Source organism: Terrapene carolina, unplaced genomic scaffold (genome assembly GCF_002925995.2).
Source record: "Terrapene carolina triunguis isolate 2854851 unplaced genomic scaffold, T_m_triunguis-2.0 Scaffold210, whole genome shotgun sequence".
Lineage (NCBI taxonomy): Eukaryota > Metazoa > Chordata > Testudines > Emydidae > Terrapene > Terrapene triunguis.
The window spans coordinates 32,339,152-32,360,800 of NW_020664561.1; the positions used below are offsets into that span (position 1 = coordinate 32,339,152).

At 41.2% G+C, this 21,649-nt stretch overlaps 1 protein-coding gene across 3 annotated transcripts in view; it reads left to right on the forward strand.

Annotated features, from left to right (window-relative positions):
• Nucleotides 1-21,649, forward strand: part of LOC112116808 (phospholipid phosphatase-related protein type 5) — a 54,778-nt gene that overhangs the window by 17,171 nt on the left and 15,958 nt on the right. For all 3 annotated transcript variants that reach the window (XM_024214503.3, XM_024214504.3, XM_024214502.3), the window contains exons 2-3: nt 9,962-10,094; nt 13,162-13,412. In XM_024214503.3, coding sequence (XP_024070271.2) covers nt 9,962-10,094; nt 13,162-13,412 — 384 coding nt within the window. The remainder of the gene's footprint in view (nt 1-9,961; nt 10,095-13,161; nt 13,413-21,649) is intronic.

Consider the following 21,649-nt stretch of genomic DNA (forward strand, 5'->3'; position numbering starts at 1 on the left):
TTGCATTCAATCACCACGTTTCCCAACGTCCCCCCACGTTAACTTGGCGTAGCAATGACTTGCAGCATTCATGCCTTTCTCTGAGTCCCATTTGCATTGACTTAGTAGTAATGATCACTGATCAGCATGCCACTGCTCAGGGCTGGCTCCAGGCACCAGCTGAGCAAGCTCGTGCTTGGGGTGGCAGATTCTAAAGGACGGCATTCCGTCCAATCCTAGGGTGGCACGGCCGCCCTTTTTTTTCTTTTTCTTTTTTTTTGGTTTGCCGCTCCGGCCGCCCTGTAGGGAGTGGCGGCGCGGAGGAGGGGAGCGCCCTGCTGCGAGCGGGCTGCGCGCTCCTTCTGCCCCAGCCGGTGCCAGGTCTTCAGCAAGCCCGGCAGCCCACGTCCTTCTCTCCCCACCGACCTTCAATTCACCTGCAGGCGGGAGCGGTGTGGAGCCCCACCCCCCCCGCCCCCCGGCAGGCGGTGCGGCGGGAGGGGCCGATTGGCGAGCGCCCCAGATGAAGAAAGCCCTGGCTACCCCCCTTCTCTCTCTCCCCCCCGCTCCCTCCCCCTCACCCCCACTAGCACAGGGAGTCCCGCTAGCTAGCGCAGCCGGGGGAGGCAGCTGCGAGCCACCAAGTAAGTGACACCGAAAGTTTGCACCCTGGCTCCGGCTGCCCTGCACGTTTTTTTGGGTTTTTTTGTTTTTGTTTTTTGCTTGGGGCGGCAAAACAGCCAGAGCCAGCCCTGCCACTGCTCCCCTTCCTCACCAGTTCTATTTGTAGAGGGAATTGATTATCTACTCTGCCTCTTGTAATGTGACATTCCAGAATATGCTCCTTGTCCCAGCAACATGCAGCTGTACCAGTGACAATTTTAAGAGAGCAGCCTGTTGGGGCCCCCATATAGCAATTCTAAGAGCATTCCCATAGTGATTCCATAGTGTTTTATCCATTTTCTATTCATCCAAGGAGTTTCCATGCATAACAGACCACTGGATGCTGCCTTTTTTGACAACAATACAGAGGGCTAGACTGTGCCTTTTAACTCAGAGCCTTGAATAGGGGAAGTAGTGCAGAGCTACACTGTTGGAAGAGGTGTAGCAGAGAGATTATTCCTCAGACAGGCAGAATCTCTCCAAGGCTACTCTTTGCACAAGGGACTTATTGTTCACCTCTCCACTTCTGCATGATCAGGCATTAGCATCTCAACATCTAGCCTATGATGTGTACATTTCAGATCAAGACTTACACTCTTCCTTTATGCAATGGTCATGTAAAGGAGATTCTCATAACTGCATTAGAAATAGCCTAAATCTAAATCCTCATAACCATATCTAAAAACAGTCTTTTATGTGTCTGAACTCTGGCCTCAGATGATGCATTTCCCGTGTTGGAAGCATAATTTGCTATGCAGAGAACTCATCTCTGGGGCCATATAAACATTCCATAGGGAACGGGAAGGTACTCACAGATAAGTACAAAAGATCAGAATAAGAAAGCTTTTAGCCACAATGTACTTCAAAAGATTCTGTTTCATGCTGGTGAAATACAACAGTATAACAAATTATTGTAATTCAAAGGCTGAGGGCTGAGTGACAAAGCTGGTCACTTTATATTTTATAAAGTGCTTTCTCATAGCATTCCCTTGAAGACCTCTGGTTATAAAATGTCTGATTAATATGCACTTTTCACCTATAAGCAGAAGTAAAATTTGTATAAAGTGAACAACTTTCACTGTTTTTACATAATGACTAACTATACCATATATCATAAAGTGAGATAAAGAGCATTTAATACCGTTAGAAATAGTTAGCTAATTTACTGACTGACATGCAACCTACATTTTTCTACATTATAAAAATTGTGCGAAAGCTGCTAATATTTACAAATCTAATTTTATATACTAATAATAATTTTTCAGTAGTAACTTTAAATGCATTGAACTGACCCCCTTCCTAATTATGGATAAGGAACCACATTGAAAATGAAGGATATTTTCCAAGTTTTCCTTGCTGCTCATTTCCTGATAAATTGTGGAATTCTTTTTTGCGTCCTCTCACAACACATGCTGAGTGGTTACTCAATGTGATTGTATTTCTACGTGCTGAATGCCAGGTGGATTATTCTCTATATAATTAACAACCGATACATTTCTTTCAGAAGGATTTTTTTTCCTCAAAACTTTTGGTCATATTTACACTAGAAAATGTGTTTAGGAGGAAACTAGCAATGGCTTTCTCAGTCAGTTTAAACAAGCAAGAAGCAATGAGAATGAGAAAACCACAAAGAAAATGGCCTCGAGGGAAAGCTCTGCATAATGAACTTGAAATTGCTACTGTTGGTAATACTGCCACTGCTTTTCCTGCCAGGGCTGTCACCTCATAAGCCAATTTTAGTTTAAAGGAGATTGTAGAATTAGTCTACAAAATCACTAAGCACCACAGTTTGTGCTGCTAGATTTTGCATGCTCTATAGGATGTTGATGTCATTCAAAAGTGAATATTGATGTCACTTGGAGGTGAATGCTGGCCAGAAATGCAACACTATCTTGTTTTATTTTAAGAAAACAAATCTGAAGGCAGATCAGCAACAACAAGACAAACCCCTTAGTCCTGCAGCCCTTTCTGTGAAAAACTCTTATTGAAACCAATGTGAGGGCCTGTAAGATAAGACCCACATTTTGCTGAAGTTATTTCTCCCACAAAAAGCATACTAGAGAGAAGCATTCCTCTCATCCATCTTCACTAAGATTTTTTAGCCTGGGCTTTTTCCTCTCACAAATCTGGAAGAAAAGCAGGACTTGTGAACTCAGGCATGAGGTTCTTGTGCGCTGGTCTCTGGACCATGGTGATATGGGGACATCTTTCAGGTGGTCAGGCAGCTCTTAGTGGACTATGTGGTGCTGTCTGTCTGTCATTAGGTGTGGTCCTGTTGAAGTCAATGGAAAGTCTCCTAGTGACTTCAGTGGGTTTTGAATCAGACCCGTTGTTTCCAGCTGAGACAAACAGAACTGGATGGAAAGAGGAATGAAATGAGGAGCAGAAGTAGACAGTATCATCAATATTTTCAAGAAGGACAAAACACTTAGCACATTAAAGAACGTGTCACATAAATATTTTCCCAGAATTATTTTTGCATGTGAGCAATTGCTGTAATTGGAACATAAACATAAGAATTGACATAGTGGATCAGAACAGTGGTCTGTGTAGTCTAGTGTCCTGTCACATACAGTGGGTACTATCTGATGCTTTATTGGGAGGTTCAGTAAATCCTAAAGTGGGCAGTAACAGGAGAATCTGTTCCTAGAACAATTTCCTTCTAATCTAATATTATAATTAGATATTCTTATCTGCATAAATGTTCAATCTTTTTTTAATCCTGCTAAGTATAACCAGGGGTGTTATGCAATTGTGAATGAGAAAGGAGATGAACCAAATAACTGTGAATGAGAGGGGAGGTGGTTCACGAAAAATCTGTCTGTTAGGATGTTAGGAGCCCTGTGCTAGAGTAATTCATCTACAAGGATATTGTCTGTTGTAAACAGTAGAGGAAGGTAAAGAAGGTTGCGTATTTATGGAGTTAGCAGAAGGTTACTACTTTATCCAATACATTGAAGAACCAGCGAGGTCACAGCTATTCTAGATCTAATAATTGGAGTGAGCCAGGTGTATTGTGATATTTCAAGTTTGAAAAGGGTTCCGAATTTAGGACCTCTGTTGTTCGGAATACACAGTATGAATGGTAAGGCGATACAGAAAATAGATATCTAAATGTACACATGATGCTAAAACTGAAAGGCAGAAGAGCACCAGTGCAACCTGACTTGAGAAGATTTGGATTGTTTAGGAGATAGTATCAGAAGATGACTAATGCAGAAAAAACTGAAATAATTTTGGCAGTGGGAGCCAATCTAGGAAATATGTGCTAAATGCTACAATCATCCTGAAAAGTGAACAGAAAAAGGACTTACATTGTAGAACACTATTGAATCTGTGGGACCCGTGCATAACAGCCATGAAAACAAACAAGGTATTAAATTATATCAAATGAAAATAATATTGTTCGACTTCCCTCCTCTCAATTTAAAGAACTGGATGTAGTATGGGTCATACCACAGGAAAGATATTTGCCATGGAGATTAAGTGTAGGGGAGACAACTTTGCCTATGGGTTAGCATCTGGGGCCCTTTCTCTGGCTGATTCTTCTTTTCCTGAGTATGTATATCTCTGCCTCTCTCTTTGTGGAAATCTTAGTATTCATAATGAAGTTTGCAACATAACATGTAATGTACATATCCTCTGCAAGCTATCTTAATGCTTTATGGCTCTCATTATGATAGTATCTGAGTACCTCACAATCCTTTAATTACAACATTCCTCTGAGATTGGAAGTTATCACTATCCCAGTTTTACAGATAGCAAAATCACTTCTGGCCATCTTTCATCTGGTGTGGAGAACTGGAACCCTGCCAATCGCCTGGAAGGACAGTATTGTGATCTCACTCTATAAGGGCAAGGGACCACAGAGTGAATGTAAGAGCTACAGGCCAATCACCTTGCTCTCCATTCCAGGGAAGGTGTTTGCGCATGTTTTGCTGGCATGCCTGGAGCCTTTGCTACATCAGAAGCATCGTCCCCAACAGTCAGGCTTTACAAGGAACAGGTCCACATTAGACACCATTTTGGCCCTTCGCTTGTCAGAGATACACCATGAGTTCAGGAAGCCCCTGCAGGTAGCATATGTTGATCTTAAGGCTGCATTTGATTCAATAGGCCGTGTCGCATTATGAAAGGCCTTAAAGTGTCCCTACCACTCTTCTGGACTTGATTAGAGAGCTACATAATGGAACTACTGCCCGTGTTCATCTGGGGAACTGGATGTCAGCGTCTTTTAAATCAGTATCTGGTGTCAGGCAGGGCTGTGTCTTGGCCCCTGCACTCTTTTGTCAGGCAATGGATTTCATAATGCAGCATTCCGTCATTTCCACAGGCATTGAGATTGGTGATCTCTCACTCACAAACCTTGACTACGCTGATTGGCGTCGCAGCATCTGCCATGGGCCACTTACAACAGATACAGAATCACCATCATCTTAGTATGACAACCAAGTTCAGGATTTATTCGAGCTGTATCCTTTCCATACTGTTGTATGGCTTCGAAACATGGACACTACGCTGCGCAGGCTGGACAAAGCTGGAGGCTTTCCACATAAAATGTCAATGTCGTATACGGGGCATAAAGTGGAATGGCTTCATCTGTAATGCAGATGTTTATGGTAGTTTGGGTCTAGAGATTACTGGGGCCATTGTCCACAGGCGGTGCCTTATGCTTTTCGGACATGTTGCAAGGATGCCACAAGACATTCCAGTGAACGCCATTCTCCAGGTGACTTGTAACATCCGGGATAAAATTCCACCAACTGAGGGGTGGAGGCAGTCCGGGGGAGACCCCCTAGTATATGGGTTCATGAAGTCTGTTCTGATGTTGGACTCTCAGGCCGTCAAGCCTTTGCAATTGCTCAGTAACAGACCAAATGGCAAACAATCGCTACGGCCAACTGTCTGGCTAAGTGTTGAAGAAGAAGAAGAAGTTTTACAGATAGGAAACAGGCACAGAGTCTGGGCGACTTGCCCAAGATCATACAGGAAGACTGAGGCAGAGAAGAGACTTAAACATAGGTCTCCCAAATTCTAGGCTAGTTCCCTTAATCACTTGCACCATCCTTCTCCTGCTAGTCCTACTAAGACAGCCAGGTAAACCACATTTTGACTTAAAGATTTTTAAAGACTTATATATGGGGTGAATATTTTATTTAGTGTTAAATGTATTTTGTTTGGAAAATTCACATCTTGTTTTCCTGATACCTTTATACATTATAATTCCATCTCAACAATCTCTTCTAAATCTAGGATTCATTCTTCAATAACTATAATCATTATAGAATCCATCCTTGACCTCTGAATTCTTGAATGTGCTCTTCCCTTTAGCGGTCCAAGCTAGCGAGTGTATCTCAAACAAAACAACCTAATGGATACTGCTACTAACTTCTCTGTCACTTTTTCATCACTCTCAGTATGTTTGTATCCCTATAAGTGTATCAATGCTACCATGGACAGCAGGATAATTATTGACTAATTTATTTAACAGAATTTTTCATTTTGGGCTTTGAACAATATCAGGGAAAATCATTTTGTTTGCGGAGTTATTGGGGGGGAAGGGAAAAGTACACAGATAATCACATTTAATTCAATATACTTGGGGTAAGCTTCTGTCGTACCCTCCCTTTACACATTTTCCCCATGCAAAGCTGGGCACTGTAGCAGCCTCTGTACTAGGGGGATTGCAGCGATTGCTCCTTCTTAGTCCATACTGGGCGTTCAAATCACAGCAAAGGGGCAGGGAGGTGGTGAGGTCATGGGCCCTTTGCCCCCGTCCCTGTAGAGATGCTACCCACATGGAGATGGTAGGGCAAGGGATGTGTGCAGTACTAAGATGGAGTGGGGAACAGAATCTGGCCCAGGATCTGCTGTGAGAATCTGAGAGGAGAATTACCTTCTAACAGCAACTAGAGGCTGAATTCTGGGCAGAGTTGTGCCCATGTAGAAGGCTGCGGGGAGGGAAGAACAGCTTATCTGAGCTGCCAGCACAGCTCTGTCACCATTCTCTGAGAGAAATCCATCAGCGTTCAGGCTTTGGAGGAATACAAATGGTTGCCTGTTGTGCACAGTGACTTATTCCACTCATTGTACATTATATCTGAGGGCACAGAGCAGGGCCTGGCACATCAACAGCTCTGCTTACAGCAGAGTTCTTAAACTTTCTGACCCCCGAAACTGCACATCAAGTACCAGAATAACTTATTTCACCTCAGAGGCAGAATACTATTGCATAATATGCTACGAAGACTTGACAAGAAAAGCAGTCAGGTCGGTCTGAAAATGAACTGTTGCAAAACGAAATACATGCGTTCAGACATCTTACGAAAAGCCCGAATAACGGTAACAGGAGAAGAAATTGAAGAAGTGGAACAGTACATATATTTGGGCCAAGAAGTTAATATGCACCAAGGCATGAACGGAGAACTCTCGTGAAGGATTCGGGCAGGATGGTGTGCATTTAATTCCATCAAGGACATCCTCAAAGAAAAAATCGACAAGACCACACATACAAATATCTTCAATTCAACAGTGCTGACAGCCATGCTGTATGGCAGTGAAACGTGGGCACTGACAAAGAGAGAAGTACAGCGGCTGTCAGTAGCTGAAAGGGCAATGGAACGAGCTATGTTGAGAATTTCCCTTCTGGATCATATCCCAGATGAAATGATTAGAGAATGCAGCGGTGTGAAAGATATTGTTGTGGAAAGCAGATATAATAAGATACGATGGGCGGGCCACATAGCACGGTTCATGGACAATAGGTGGACCGCAATCATTACTGAGTGGTACCCGCTAGAACAGAAAAGACCACCTGGTCGGCCTCCAAGAAGATGGGAAGATGACATTGTAAAATGTTTCAGACGAATGTGGAGAAGAATGGCGGATGTGTTGGGATCGGCGCAGTCTTAATGACAGCTGATGACCGATCCATTTAGGTGATCCAGGTGATGCCATGGGTAGCACTTGTCTTTGCCTGGCCTACCAACAGAGATAGGAGGTGCAACAGGAGAACCATCACTGCTGCTTGTCAGGGTTCAGATACAACCAATAGAGACAAGCTGCCAAGTGATGGGCAAGGGCGCCTGTCCCACATAGAAACATGGGATACTTGGAAAGCCTGGTTGTCCCATTCAGAAGCCCCAGCTTTCCTGTAAACCAAGAAGGGGAACCCATATTTATGCCTCCCATGGATCAGCATATTCAGAGATACTAAGCAACTTTGACATTGCAAGCACTAGCAGAAGGTTCTGCATTCTATCTCATGACATGCACATGTAAGGAATTCATACTAAGGGCCAGATACTGCTCTTAGTTACAATGTGGAAATTTGGAATAATTCCACTGAGGATCTTTGGATTGGCACAGGTACAACGGAGGGAAGAATCTGGTCCAATATGTTCAAACTGTCTAATATTAAATCCTAGATTTTCTGTTCTCCAGGGGCATAGGGAGAAACCTGTGAAGCACATAACAGATCTTAAGAGGTTTCAGCCGTCGCATCCACATATTTAAAGCTTTTTTCATGAAAGCTGTAGGAGTTGTTAAGCTGAGCTCTTGTTATCATTGCCATTGTTTTGATGAACTCAGATTTCAAGGTTGAGTTAAACTTTACACATGTACTTAACTGTTTCTGAATCATAACTTGATAAAAGGAGTATAGAAAGAGGAATTGTACTTCCCAGATGTAGAACATTTGAGTCAGATCAAAATGGAGAGGAAGGAAGTTTGGTAGCTTGTGTACTGGATTTACTGTGTTTAATCTAAAATGTATGCTGTTAGATTGGCTTCTGATTCTACAATCAGAGAAAATCAAAGTTCAGTGTGTTTGACCAAATTTTGCCTTCCATTCCAATCATGTAGCCTTCCTGAGTTGTTGTTGTTGTTTGTTATTTGGACTACAGTATTATAAACAGGCCATTTCCTCCCCTGTGTGGATGAGTGGTCCATGTCACAATCTAGCCAAAAGTTTTCTGAGGGAATCTAAATAATAACTGAATCAGATAATGTGGCATTTAGTCTGTTGGCTGCAACTTCGTCATTGCATTTGCCTGCAGTTTTCTTTATATCCTGGTGTGATGCTTTTGTGAATAATATAGTTCATAAAGCTGTTCAAAAACATTTTGTGGTTTTAAAAAAGATTAATTATTTCCTATGTGAAGATTTTTAAAAATTTGGGCCATAATACAGCATTGTTTATTTGAATAGGGATTGCTGTCTTTCCAGAATTTAATAGCAAGGCACTCGGTATACTGCTTTTCATCCAAAGTTCTCAAAGTGCTGTGTAAATGGGTATAAGTGTTGATATTCCCTTTATGTAGATGGGTTAACTGAGGGCAAACAGGTAAAATGGTTCGCCTAAGATCACATGGTGAACTGAACCCTGGCAGACCTGGTATACAGTATCTCAACCCTACACTTTATTCACTAGACCACCCTTACCCCCACAATACTGTACATGGTATAAAACTTCAGTACTCTATATAAAATCTTCAGTTGTGTATACACATGCAAATCAAGAGCAGTGTATAGCCATATGGTAACATGATGTACGCTTTATGAAGGTTATTTTAAATTTCAACTTGGCATTTGTTTAGTGTTTCTGAATGTTTCAGTTCTTACTGACAGAGCTGAAAAGTGTGGTCTAAAAGCATTTCAAATATAAATTCACTTTGGTGTAAAGATTGTAAAGTGTGAAACAGGGCCCAGTGAGTGTTCAGATATCAGCAATGACATTTTGTTGAAGTGTGATGAACAAAGCTAATATCGAACTTGACAAACTCGCTTAGCAAAATAGGCAATCATTGTCCCTTAAATACCTACTGTGGCCAAACAATTCCTGATGTGAACAGAAGCTTTAGAGTGAATATTTCCTCTGTGATCAAATGATTTAGGGCCCAGTCTTGTGAGGTGCTGAGTGCTCATTGAAGTCAATAGGATTTGAGTGTTCAGCACCTCACAGCACCAGCCCTTCACTCCTGATGCTTTTGCACATATCTCAGATATTATGTAGTCCATGGCTCTTGACTTAAGAATTTTTTTTCTTGAAAACTGGGTCGTGGGTGTAAGTGCTAAGTCTCTGTTATGAAAGGTTATCCTCTTTTTTATGCAAATAAATTAAAACAAGCTATATGGCATATTTCCTTCACAAGTAGATTAACTGTGCAGGACTTGACTCACTTATGTGGGTTTCTGTTTGTTTTTCTTGTCCTATCTTAACCCTCCCCCAAACCAAACAAACAATCATCTCTACATCATTAGTATTTATGCTTGCTGAACTCTGATGTACCATGTCTTCCCCTTTTGTTTCCCTCCTTAGATAATCATTGGAGAAACTGCAGTGTTTTGTCTACAGCTAGCTACAAGGGATTTTGAAAACCAAGAAAAAACCATATTAACTGGAGACTGTTGTTATATAAATCCACTGGTGCGCAGAACCATCCGATTCCTTGGTATGGGCAAAGTTAATGCTTTTATAGTTTAATGAATGCAAATAGTCAATATCATAAGATTTCAAATGAGGAAAAACATTATGTAACATCAAATGCTTTACATATAATCCTAACAACACATGTAATGGGTCTCTTCCCCATGTATGCACTCCTCTGTAGACCTAGCACTGCTCTTTTAGGCAGCCAGTGGGAGTTTTGGGTGAGCAGTTATTATTAGCAGCAGCACAGATAGCAAGAACTGGGTGCTGGCAGTGCTTAATTTGTGCCAGGGCTTGCCAGGGCTGAACCCTGCACCTCTAGGCTTGGCAATTCATAGCCCCAGCATCTCTGGGCTTGCTGCATCAGTTATGAATGTAAAAAAATTGCTTGAGCCCTGGAACCTAATTGCTTGAACCCCAGGCCTCTTTCATTACAAATTAAGCACTGGGTGCAGGCCAAGTGAGGGTAGAGACATGGTCAGCAGACTTGCAGCAGGATAGATTGGCTGACCAGGCCCACTGCAGACAGGGAGTATAGAGGTATCTCAGCTCCTAGGGCCTTTGGCTTGGCTGCCAGCAAAGCATGTACACGTGCCCAACTTGAAGTCAGTTGGATTTAATCATGTGCTTAAAGCTAAGCACATGCTTAGGTACTTTGTAATTCAGGCTTTGATTCAGCAGTTATATACACCTAGGGTGAAGCTCTGGCTCCACTGAAGTCAATAACAAAACTCCCATTGACTTCAGTAGGGCCAGGATCTCAGTGCCGCTGTTTAGTGCAGTGTAATCTTTTATTTGGGAAAAAAATACCACTTAAAATATCCATAATATAGTTTCCAAATGTCACTTTTTGGAACCTTTGAATAAATATGGAGATGCTGTAGCAGGGCTCAGTTGGGTCTGTTAGACACAGCCCTGAGCAGGAGGTGATGCCTCAGGGATGCACAATCCCTCCCTTATTGCCCTAGTGTGTAAAAGGAGGGCACAGCTGTGCCATTCTTTACAGCCTGAAAATGTCTGTGGCATCTCTATCTTACGTCAGAGACTGTCATTCCAGCTGGCTAGCAGGTTTATACTAGCAATAATATTGGGCTTGTAGAAATCATTAAGGACCAGACTGTGCCAGGGCTTTGCATGGATCTATGGGGATGGGAAGGGATGGTGTAAACGAGCTACCCCCACTCCACTTGGTTTCTTAATGTAGGGACATGTATAATCTGTGCCTGCACTCCTGCTCATTCAATGAACCCTCGAGTGCACAGAAGCAAAGAGCAATCAGGGAGAGTAGGAAGGAGTAAATTTTACTGTTCTTTAGGGCCAGTGAGGGGGTGAGGCCAAAGCCATGCATCTTCGTCACCTTCCTACCCATTTGGGGGCAGTGTACCCCCGGGGGACTGAGGGAGTCCTTCCGTGCAGAGCCACACAGGCACAATCCACCTTTTAATGATTTCTAGCAATCCAAAATAAATGATCATTGGTATGTAACAGTAACCATCTGGACTTACTGTCTCTGAAGTTAAGAGGTGCAAAGCCACCTCAAAAATAATTCTGGTTCTTCTAAGTTTTTCTGAGATGTCTAAAAAAAAAAAGTGATCGTTAGCCACACAGGTACTTCTGCAGCCCTCTCCTCCATAGTATCCAGGTTCCTCACAGTCATTAATACATTTATTGTCACAACACTCTGCCAGATAAGGAAGTAATATTATCCCCATTTGTACATGGGGAACTGAGACACAGAAAGGCTTAGATGACTTGTCTAGGAAATCTGTGGCTGGGCCAGATTCTGCCAAGTCTTAGGCTAGTGTTCTAATCACTAGATTGTCCTTCCCTCTAGTGCTAGCTACTGTTCCCAGCAGGAATGGTAAGAAACATGATGTGTACATCAAATAGTAGCAATTATCCTTTGAATAATCAGATAAATTTATTTCCACACTAATAAAACAATGCATATAAAAGGCTAATACTTCACTGATATGTGTTTCATGATAAATCCTTTGGCATAAATAATTTCTCATATATACATCTTTACCATGCTATGCTGATGTTTTGATAAACATGCCATGCACAGAAAGGTACCCAGTGCTAGACAGCTGAAGACGGCTTGTGTACAGCTATATTAAATAATTCATCACTTTAGCTAGTTTATACAGTTGAGGGAAAAAAGAGATGCTTGTCGAAAATATGTGTGGTTCCTAGTATGTCTTAAAGTTATTGATCCAGGCCAGACTTTCCTGGTTCTTGAGCTGGTGTGTTGGATGGAAAGCTGAAAGAGCCTGCCCACTGTCCCTTGCACTGCCGCCCATAGGCCAGACAAGTTGCAGTTCCCATGCTCCAAGTGCAAGTACCGCTAATTACCCCAAAAAGTTAGAAAGAGGTAGAGCTAGCATCCTCTTCTCAACCGTAAGAGCTAGTGAAGCAGGCAGCCTGCAGAAGGAAAGAACATATTGCACCTTTCTAGAGGGTGGGGAGAGACTGAACTTCTCCAAGGCGCTGGGAGTTTCGGGCGCCTTCCAATGCCCCTGTGAGGCTGTGCAGGTATGGACCATCTCCAGCACAAGCCTGGAGCTTAATGCCACCATCTGACCCTTAATATCTGTGAGGTGCTTTGAGGTGTCTTGTATGGCAGGACCTATTAAATGTATGGAACAGCTTCCATGTGAAGACAGATTAAAAAGACTGGAAATGTTCAGCTTGGAAAAGAAGTGACTGCGGGGTGGGTGGGGAAGATATGATAGAGGTCTATAAAATCATGAATGGTGTGGAGAAAGTGAATAAGGAAGTGTTATTTTCCCCTTCACATAACACATGGCTATTAACTTAGATGGTCAGGGATGCAACCCCATGCTCTGGGTGTCCCTAAGCCTATGACTTCCAGATGCTGGGATTGGATGATGGGATGGATCACTCAATAATTGCCCCATTCTGTTCATTCCCTTTGAAACATCTGACAGGATACTGGTCTAGATGGACCATTGGTCTGACCCAATAGGGCCATTCTTATGTTCTTATGTATTATTAATATAATAATAAATAATAGAGCTACAATATAATGTACTGGAGTAGGAAATTAACTTTGTTTTCCTCTTTAGGAATCTATGCATTTGGACTGTTTGCTACAGATATCTTTGTAAATGCTGGACAAGTAGTAACAGGGAATCTTGCACCACATTTTCTTGCACTTTGTAAACCCAACTATACAGCACTTGGATGTCAACAGTTCACACAGTTCATCAGTGGTGCACATGCCTGTACTGGAAACCCAGATCTTATTATGAGAGCCAGAAAAACATTTCCATCCAAAGAAGCAGCTCTTAGTGTATATGCAGCTACGTATCTGACTGTAAGTACATCATACCATGTAATTTCATTGTACTTTGAGCATAGACTGTATATTAGCAATCTGAAATATTTTTATTACTTTTTGAATTTAAGATAATTATCAATAATAGGTCACATATCTGAGATTTTCCATCCACTAAAACTTAGATGTGAAATATTGTGTGAAAGTAATGAGGCTCCTTTGAAAATTTGAACCATTAGGCCAAATTCTGCTGTCAGTTACATGGATACAACTCTCACAGGCTCTAGAAGTAGGGAGATTATAAGGAAAACATTGAGGAGGAATTGGTTTTATGAAAAGGAAAATATATTTGTTTGTTTGTTTGTTTGTTTTAAAAAGGCAGTTCTGTCCATCCTTAAGTAATGGAATAGAACAGTGGTCAAAGAGAGAGCCCCACTGGGCAAAATTCTGCACTCCCGTTAGTGTAAATTGTGAGTAACTCCATTAAATTCAGTAGAGTTACTATGGATTTTTGTATGTGCATCTAATCTAGTGGTGTCCAGCCTGAGGACCAGACATCTTTTAGAAAGACAAAGCAGCCGTAGTCAATACTTTGGAGCAGATTTCCTGTCCCGTTCTTCTCTTTTTGTGCCACTCAGATGGTGGTGTGAAGGGAAGGCATCTGTAAATCCCCTGTTGGGGTTCAGGAGAAGCCAGGTGAGCCCTTACCTTGCTCTCTTGGCCAGGGAAGCAGGGAATCAAACAGCCAGAACTGTTCTTTCCTTCCTCTCCTGTGACATAACTGATGGCCAGCAGGGGAACTGCTGAGCATCTGTTGCAGGGCAGGGACAGGAGCTGCTCTGAGTAGACTTGGATCACACCAGAGCTGCTGCAGAGGCTGTAGAAGAAGTGGTGGGAGATAGTGAAGGAGGAAGTAGCAATGAGGCTGATTCAAACATTACAGTTTAAAAATCATAGAGTATAGCTCACAGAGCACATTTTCAATTCATAGCCAAATCCACATTTTTCTTCTTAATATAGTCACCTACAGGGCCTCACTTCAGAGCCTCTTGGTCTAATCTAAGCTCATAAAGTGACATCTGAGCACCAAGGCAAATGTATAGCTCTGTGGTCCTCACAGGCCTGAATAGATAATTTCATCATTAGGTAAACTATTGCCTTCAAATGGGGTAGTCTTTGCTTTGGATATGTTTATTTTTTAAGCTTATTTATATTTAGAAAACCTTTGGTGAGCTGACAATTGATATTTGTCAATCGAATTCTTACTGGCAGGCATCTCTTTATGTCCACTGACCCCCCAGTGCACTTTGAGACATCGTTCCTAGAGTACCTTCTTGTGCTTCTAGAAACTGTGTTAAGGCCAACAAATTAGTGTTTCCAGCACTAAATGTAGCATTTACAAAAAGTTCCTTGAGTACACTAGGAACATTGATCAACATCACAACAAGGAGAGTGTTATCTGCAAATAAGTAGGGAAGCAAACAGTAAAACATCCATCTCAACTATAGGAAAGAGCAACACTCATGTTCAACAATCTCTCTTGCTTTGGGGACATACTTGAGGCATCATTTAATGCATTTAAACTTACTTCTATATCTGCTTCAAGCTATTTTACAAAATAGTTGTAATTTTACATTTTAATTGCTCCTATTTGTCTTATCCATCTGTAAAACTGTACCCATTATAACCATGAATCACAGTAACTAAAGAAAACCAGCTGTTACAACCACTGCAGAGCAAAAGAAAAAAAAAATAGTACTAATACATTTTTTTAAAAGCCAAACAATTCTAGACTAAGTTTCTTAAAAAAAAAATTGTCATGATTTTAAGGTCCAATATCTAGTGAATCGTCAGAGTGAAGTATAAAAGCTTTATTTCACATATCACTAATGTTTCCAACTTTCTAATTGTATAGATCATTTTGTTGTAGCCCTGACAGTTTGCAAACTCCCACTGGTCCAGACCTGAATAATGCAAGTCCTGGTCCTCAGACCTGTGTCATTTTCAATTCCTACTCTTATTTGATCTGAGAAAGAAGAAAACATTTTTATTGTAGGGTTTATTAAGAAGAAAAACTGGTGGCTGTGAGGGAAAACTGATTAACAAGATTGGAGTGCTTGAAGTATTTCTGGTGCAGTTGGTGTGCAAGTGTGCAGGTGACAAGGTCAGAGAACTAAATAAATGGGGTTTATTTCATGTTTTCCAGGTCTCTCTCTAGCTTCAGAAATAAATGGCGTCCATGGGTCTCATGACTACATATGTCTTTGCATAGTATATATCAGTATAGTTAATTATACTACAGTGCTATAAAACAGTGACATGAATTGAATTCTGAATTATCTTGTGGTGGATCATATGTATCCACTGAATGATCATGATGCAATTCACACCCTAAGTCATGACACAACATAGGGAGAAACTTATCCTTTTAATTATTTTTTAATTCATATTTCCTGCTGTCATCTTTCATTTTATAAAAGCTTTGTGGTGTGCATTGTTAAAGCTAGAAAGCCCAGTTTAGTACATATAAGGGTAAGAAGTGCAATGTCCTGGGATTTGGGATGGCTGTTCCTCATATTTATATATATCCACTTCTTGTCAGCTGATCTCCCATAGAGTTATTCACTGGGGAAGAGTTTTAATATGTGTCTGGGGCTCTATTAGAGCCTTGCTAGCAGGGGTAGTCAGAGGATGCACAGAATCAGCTATGTACATTACTCAACCAGGCTGACATGAGCGTTAGCATTACTGGAGTACTGAGCTGAACTCTTCCCTCTGCTTTCTGTTTGTTTCCAGAAGTATTGTTTGGGAATTCTTGCAGAATCCCAGTTATTGCTCCCTTTGCATTCCGGCCAGCTATGCACTAAATACACTTTAGGATATAAACAGGCAAGGAACTATTTCAGTGATTTCACCCTAAGAGCAGGTGGAGTAAACAAAGCAGGATCGGTGTGATTTTTACCAATGAGTGTGTTTAAACCTAAACTCAGGAACCCTACTTGTGCTATCTTCTATCTTGGTCTATCAACAAACATCTATGTCCCCTGTCACCTAGTATCTCAGCAGATTGGCTTGTTAACAATAGCTTCTTTTTTTGGCTAACTCCTTTGCAGTGTGTGTTTTTTGTTTTTTGTTTTGTTTTTGCACGTGGGCGGCTGCTATGGCAACTCTGACTTTCCCTCCTGCTGAAAGCACAGCCTTCTCAAACAATTTTATTTCTAACATTTGAACCTTTCTTTTACTAGGGACTTCTCCAGAAGGCCTTAGCAACTGAAATGTTGGACTATAGCAATGTGGTCTCATGGCTTCCCCGCCCTTCTCCAAACACAGACGATTGCAGTGATTCAAAACTTTCACTCTTTTCCTAGGGTTTTCCCCCCCACAACAAAACCCCAAAACAAAACTCAAAATGAAACAACACAAAATCCAATCCAAACCTTCTATCCAGGCTTGGCTACTCCTGGGCCTCCTCTTTGAAGATTGCTCAGCCCACAGACTAGATCCTCTTTTTCCAGAGAGTTACTCCCCATCCCTAATATCCAGGTATAGTATGAGTCACGTGCCTCAGTAGAACCTCAGAGTTACGAACTGACCGATCAACCACATATCTCATTTGGAACCAGAAGTACACAATCAGGCAGCAGAAGAGACCCCTCCCCCCGCCACACACACACACCAAAAAAAAGCTAATACAGTAGTGTGTTAAACATAAACTACTAAAAAAAAAAGAGAAAGCAGCATTTTTCTTCTGCATAGTGAAGTTTCAAAGCTGTAGTAAGTCAATGTTCAGTTGTAAACGTTTGAAAGAACAACCATAACATTTTGTTCAGAGTTACGAACACTTCAGAGTTATGAACAACTTCCATTCCTGAGGTGTTCGTAACCCTGAGGTTCTACTGTAAATCATCGGAACCCTTTCCCAACAGGATCAACCCTGCTAACACTGTGGGATGTGTCAGGTGACCATTGCCAGTCTGTTAAACAGAAGAAAATAATATCACCAGAATTTTGGCATGCAAACAAATAGCAAAACCTAGTAGAATTCGCTGAAACTTTGTCTGGTCTCATTAAGATGGGGGCATATTAAAGTACATCAGTTATGAAAAAACATAAATATATGCATAACCGAACACATGAATAAGAAGTCATGAGTCTTTTGGGTAAAATTTCAAAACAGTATATTGGGATCTCTCCTAGACTATAATGAGTCTTGTGACTAACAACTGTCACTCTGCTTTGAAAATGTAGGGGCTGATCTTTGCAAGTTGCAACTTCGGAGAGATTTTAGTTCCACTTGTGAGATTTAAAATGTTTTGGATTTACACATCTGAAAAATATTCCGACCATCTTCGGTTTTGTTCTGTTTTTTTTTTTTAATTGCATTGGTGAAGGCCATTAGGCAAATGCAGTTTGAGATTACAGTGCAGTGACTCTGGCAATATCTAGAGTGTTAAGATCTCCTAGATCCCTTTCTAACTGGATCTAGACTGGATATGGTAAGGAATCATCTCAGGACATTTTATTTGACTTTGACAAAACTTTTTGATCCATTGATTACATTTGATACCATTGATTGTGAAGTGTTGACATGGCTGTGATCTAAGCAGGGATGAAATTTGGTGTAAAGTGGCTCCATTCTTTTCTCTGAAATTCTAATGTTGGACACTTGATGTTCTGTCCTGGGAGATTTTCATCATCCTTCCTGTTTAATGCATGTATAAGGCTGTGGGAGGAGACAGTGAGGCAGTTTGGGTTCCATTACCATCAATATGATGGTGACATTCACCTCAGTGTCTCTCTTATCAGATCCAGATGGTGCAGTCTCTCAGCTTTCCCTGTGTCTGCTTAATGGGGTCTGGATAATAGCTAGCTGTCTGAAGCTCAGTCCAGACAAGATGGAGCAATGGTGATAGGCTATGGGAAACATCTAGATGTGATGGTAGTATTGGTATTCACAGCACTGAGAGAGAGAGATGGGGCTGTCCATCTTTTGTTAGTAAGGTGTACAACACAAGGGTCCTTTTGAATCTTTGGCTGCTCTTAGAAGACAAGTAGCAGCAGTATCCACAAATGGGATTTATGAAGATTAAAACCATTCCTCTCTGATACTGATCTTGCCTCAGATATTAGATGCCTTTGTCACCTTCAGGCTGAATGATTTCAATGGTATTCTATCTGTGGTTGGAACTACACCTGAAGACCACTGAGAGTCTTCCTCTAATGCCCAGTGTGGCTGCCAACTTATTACTGGTGTGTCTCACAATGAACAGGTGACACCTATGCTCCATTGTCTGAATTAGCTTTCAGTTTGTTTTGGGTGGACTTCAAGATGTTAGTTTAGATCTATAAAGGCTGTGGTCCTGGCTCCATAACAGGCCACCTCTCTCCTTGTGTTATTCCCTACCTGTTGAGATCAGATGAGGTACAGCAGCCCTCAGATTTACATGCCTCAAGTCTCATAGCAGAGCATTTTCTCTGAAGGCCCCACAACTCTGGAACTTGCTCTCCCCTTTGACACAAGAGCCTGACTTTGTGGGTATTTAAGGCATATTGGAAGGCACACCTTGCACAAGTTTTTGCCTGAAGGGAGGACTGGAGGAAGCTGAGGTGGTTCTTTGGAACTGTGATGTTGGAGTCCATGTTAATGTTTGTTTATTTAATTAATGTATTTCAGTATTGCTTGTCGTCTCAGAGAAGTCTGAAAAGCACATTTTATAAATCTCATGACTCAGTAATTAAAAAATTGGAGACTAAACTGAGAATTAGTCATTTAGGAGTGCTATGTGTGTCAGAAAATCCGGAACCCTAAATCCAGTGGTTCTGAATAATTGATTAGCACAAGTTCTAGGAAATTTTACATTATTTTACTTAATGCCTTCCTCAGAAAAGTTCCCAGAACTCTCTCTATACTTGCACTCTGAGCATCCCTAAAGTGGACAAATAAGATTTCTAATAACACCTTATATTTGCAATGCTATGGAAGAAGTGTAGGTTTGAGTATGGTAACAGAGGAACTGAGGAATTTTCTGTAGGTCTTGCAACTCTTTTGTTTGCAGCAAGGCTCAGAAGATTGGAAATCAGACATCTTTTCTATTTGCCCCAAGGACACGGCCATGGAGTTACTCCAGGATTGAATTTGGCCCAATGATTATCGTGTAGACCAAGAAGTTGGAGACAGCTTCCAAAAGAATGTCAGAACAGGAATAGGGTTCCCTGAACCTGCAGTGTGGTGGTCATTAGTTCATTTACTTACCTACAAATCTTTGCATTCCTTTTTATTGTTTTCTTTTATCTGAGTATCCTGCTTCTTGCAAATTCAACCTGTATGGCGGTTGCATGTCCCACAAATGGTGCAGATATGACCACTTTTATCTGTACAGTCCAGGAGTTGCCTGTTTCTACACAGTATATTAAACAGTCATGGGCTCGACTGTGCTTTTGAACTCTGCCCAGGGTAAGTGACAGCACATTGATTCCCTTCCTTTTCACCCTTGCTTCATGGGGGCAGTAATTTCCCACTGGTCCCTACCAATGACTACCCTGCCCTGCACACCATTACTCGGCACCATCTGCTTCAGCATTGGAGGGAGTGCGGGGGGAGTAAGCAGGCAGACAGCGCATCCTTCCCCCGGCACACCTGGCCATAGGATCTGGGGAGGTCACTCAGGAATGTAAGAGTATGTGTACTTCTCCCCCTTAGGCTGTGCACCCTCACAGGGCTTGACTTACAGTCTAGGACCGTCTTAACTGTGAGGAGACTCCAAACCATGGGATGTCTTGATCCAGTGTGTGTGTGTGGAGGGTAAAGGAGAATAGGATGTAGTGTCATTGGAGGAAAAAGTCTAGAGAGAGCTCTTACTATAACCCTGCAGGTCATCTGTCCTGTATTTGACACAGGGTTTATTTTTTATTCTTCATTTGTATGTTTCTAGATTGTTTCATTTACCCCATAATGTGTGTGTACAGGATATATAAAACCTGTATTTTGTTTCATATTGGGCAGAGTTGTCACACTCTTGGCTGGAAGCTTTCCTGTTAAAATCTTAACGTGTACAATATATATGGTCATTCTTCTCCTGGTTAGATCTTTAAAGACACAGCCCAAACAGAGGATTGCATTTAACAGTTTTCTTTGTATTGGGCATAACAATGAAGATGATGATGATCATTCTGACCTCTAGTGGCAGTAGCAATGAATTGCTGTATTGATGGTTACAACCAATTCTTAATTTTTGAAAATAACAAATGTGTAATATATTATGTTTGAAAAAAAAATTATACAAAGTTCTTTCTAAAGAAAGATGCACATTAATCACAATTTGACTACAGAAAGGCATTATGGATTTATAAGAGGCAGGTCTTCCTTCTATAACTTGCCAGAGTGTCTCAAAACCATTACAGTCCCATGAGACCAAGGGAAAAGTAACGAATATGCTATATTTAGGTTGTCACAAAACACTTGATAAGTTGTGACATAACCATTGGAAAATATAAGCATGCAAGGCAAAATTTTTTGGTAGAATCTTGATTAAAAACAAGGAGCCTAGTGGGATTTTCAGAAGTGCCTAGATACCTAAGGCCCATATCTTTAGGTGCCTACATACCTTTGAAAATCTGGTTCATAGAAAGTAAGTGGTTTTTTTGTTTGTTTTTTTGTTTTTTTTTTGGAGAGAGGTTACCAATATAATACACTATTGGCAGGTTCTGAAAATATAGGTATCAAAAGTACAATCTCCCATATAGCTTATGATGCCAGCATTTTGTTTCGATGTACTCAAAAGAAAATGAACTAGCAAATATTTATTTTTGGAAACACTTGGCTCTAGAGATTTCTTTCAGTTTATGAAGCAGCTTTGGCAACCTGAATTCCAACACCTTGAAGATTGAAAGCAAAATGAGTGTTTTACTGAATGTCTAGTAAATGTTTGTCTACAAAATCACCATGACAAGTCACTTTCTTACTGACCCCATGCCCCCATGTGCAAAGCAACTTCGTACCCCGACACAGCTAGATCCATGTTCGGGGAAAAAACAAGATTAGCAATAGCAAGAGTACTGCTGATCAGGATTTAACAAGGAACTGATGCAGCAAGAGAGAGAGAGAAGAGTGCGGTCTGTGATAGTTCTCTCGTGTATCATCTCAGGACACTTATCCTTGATATTACATGCATAATCTAATTTGTTTATTGGCCCTTTTGCTAAGCTGATTACTTTACAAAGTTTTGTTTTGTTTTTTAATTTCCCCACATTTTTGTCCTTGAAATAAATACTTGTTC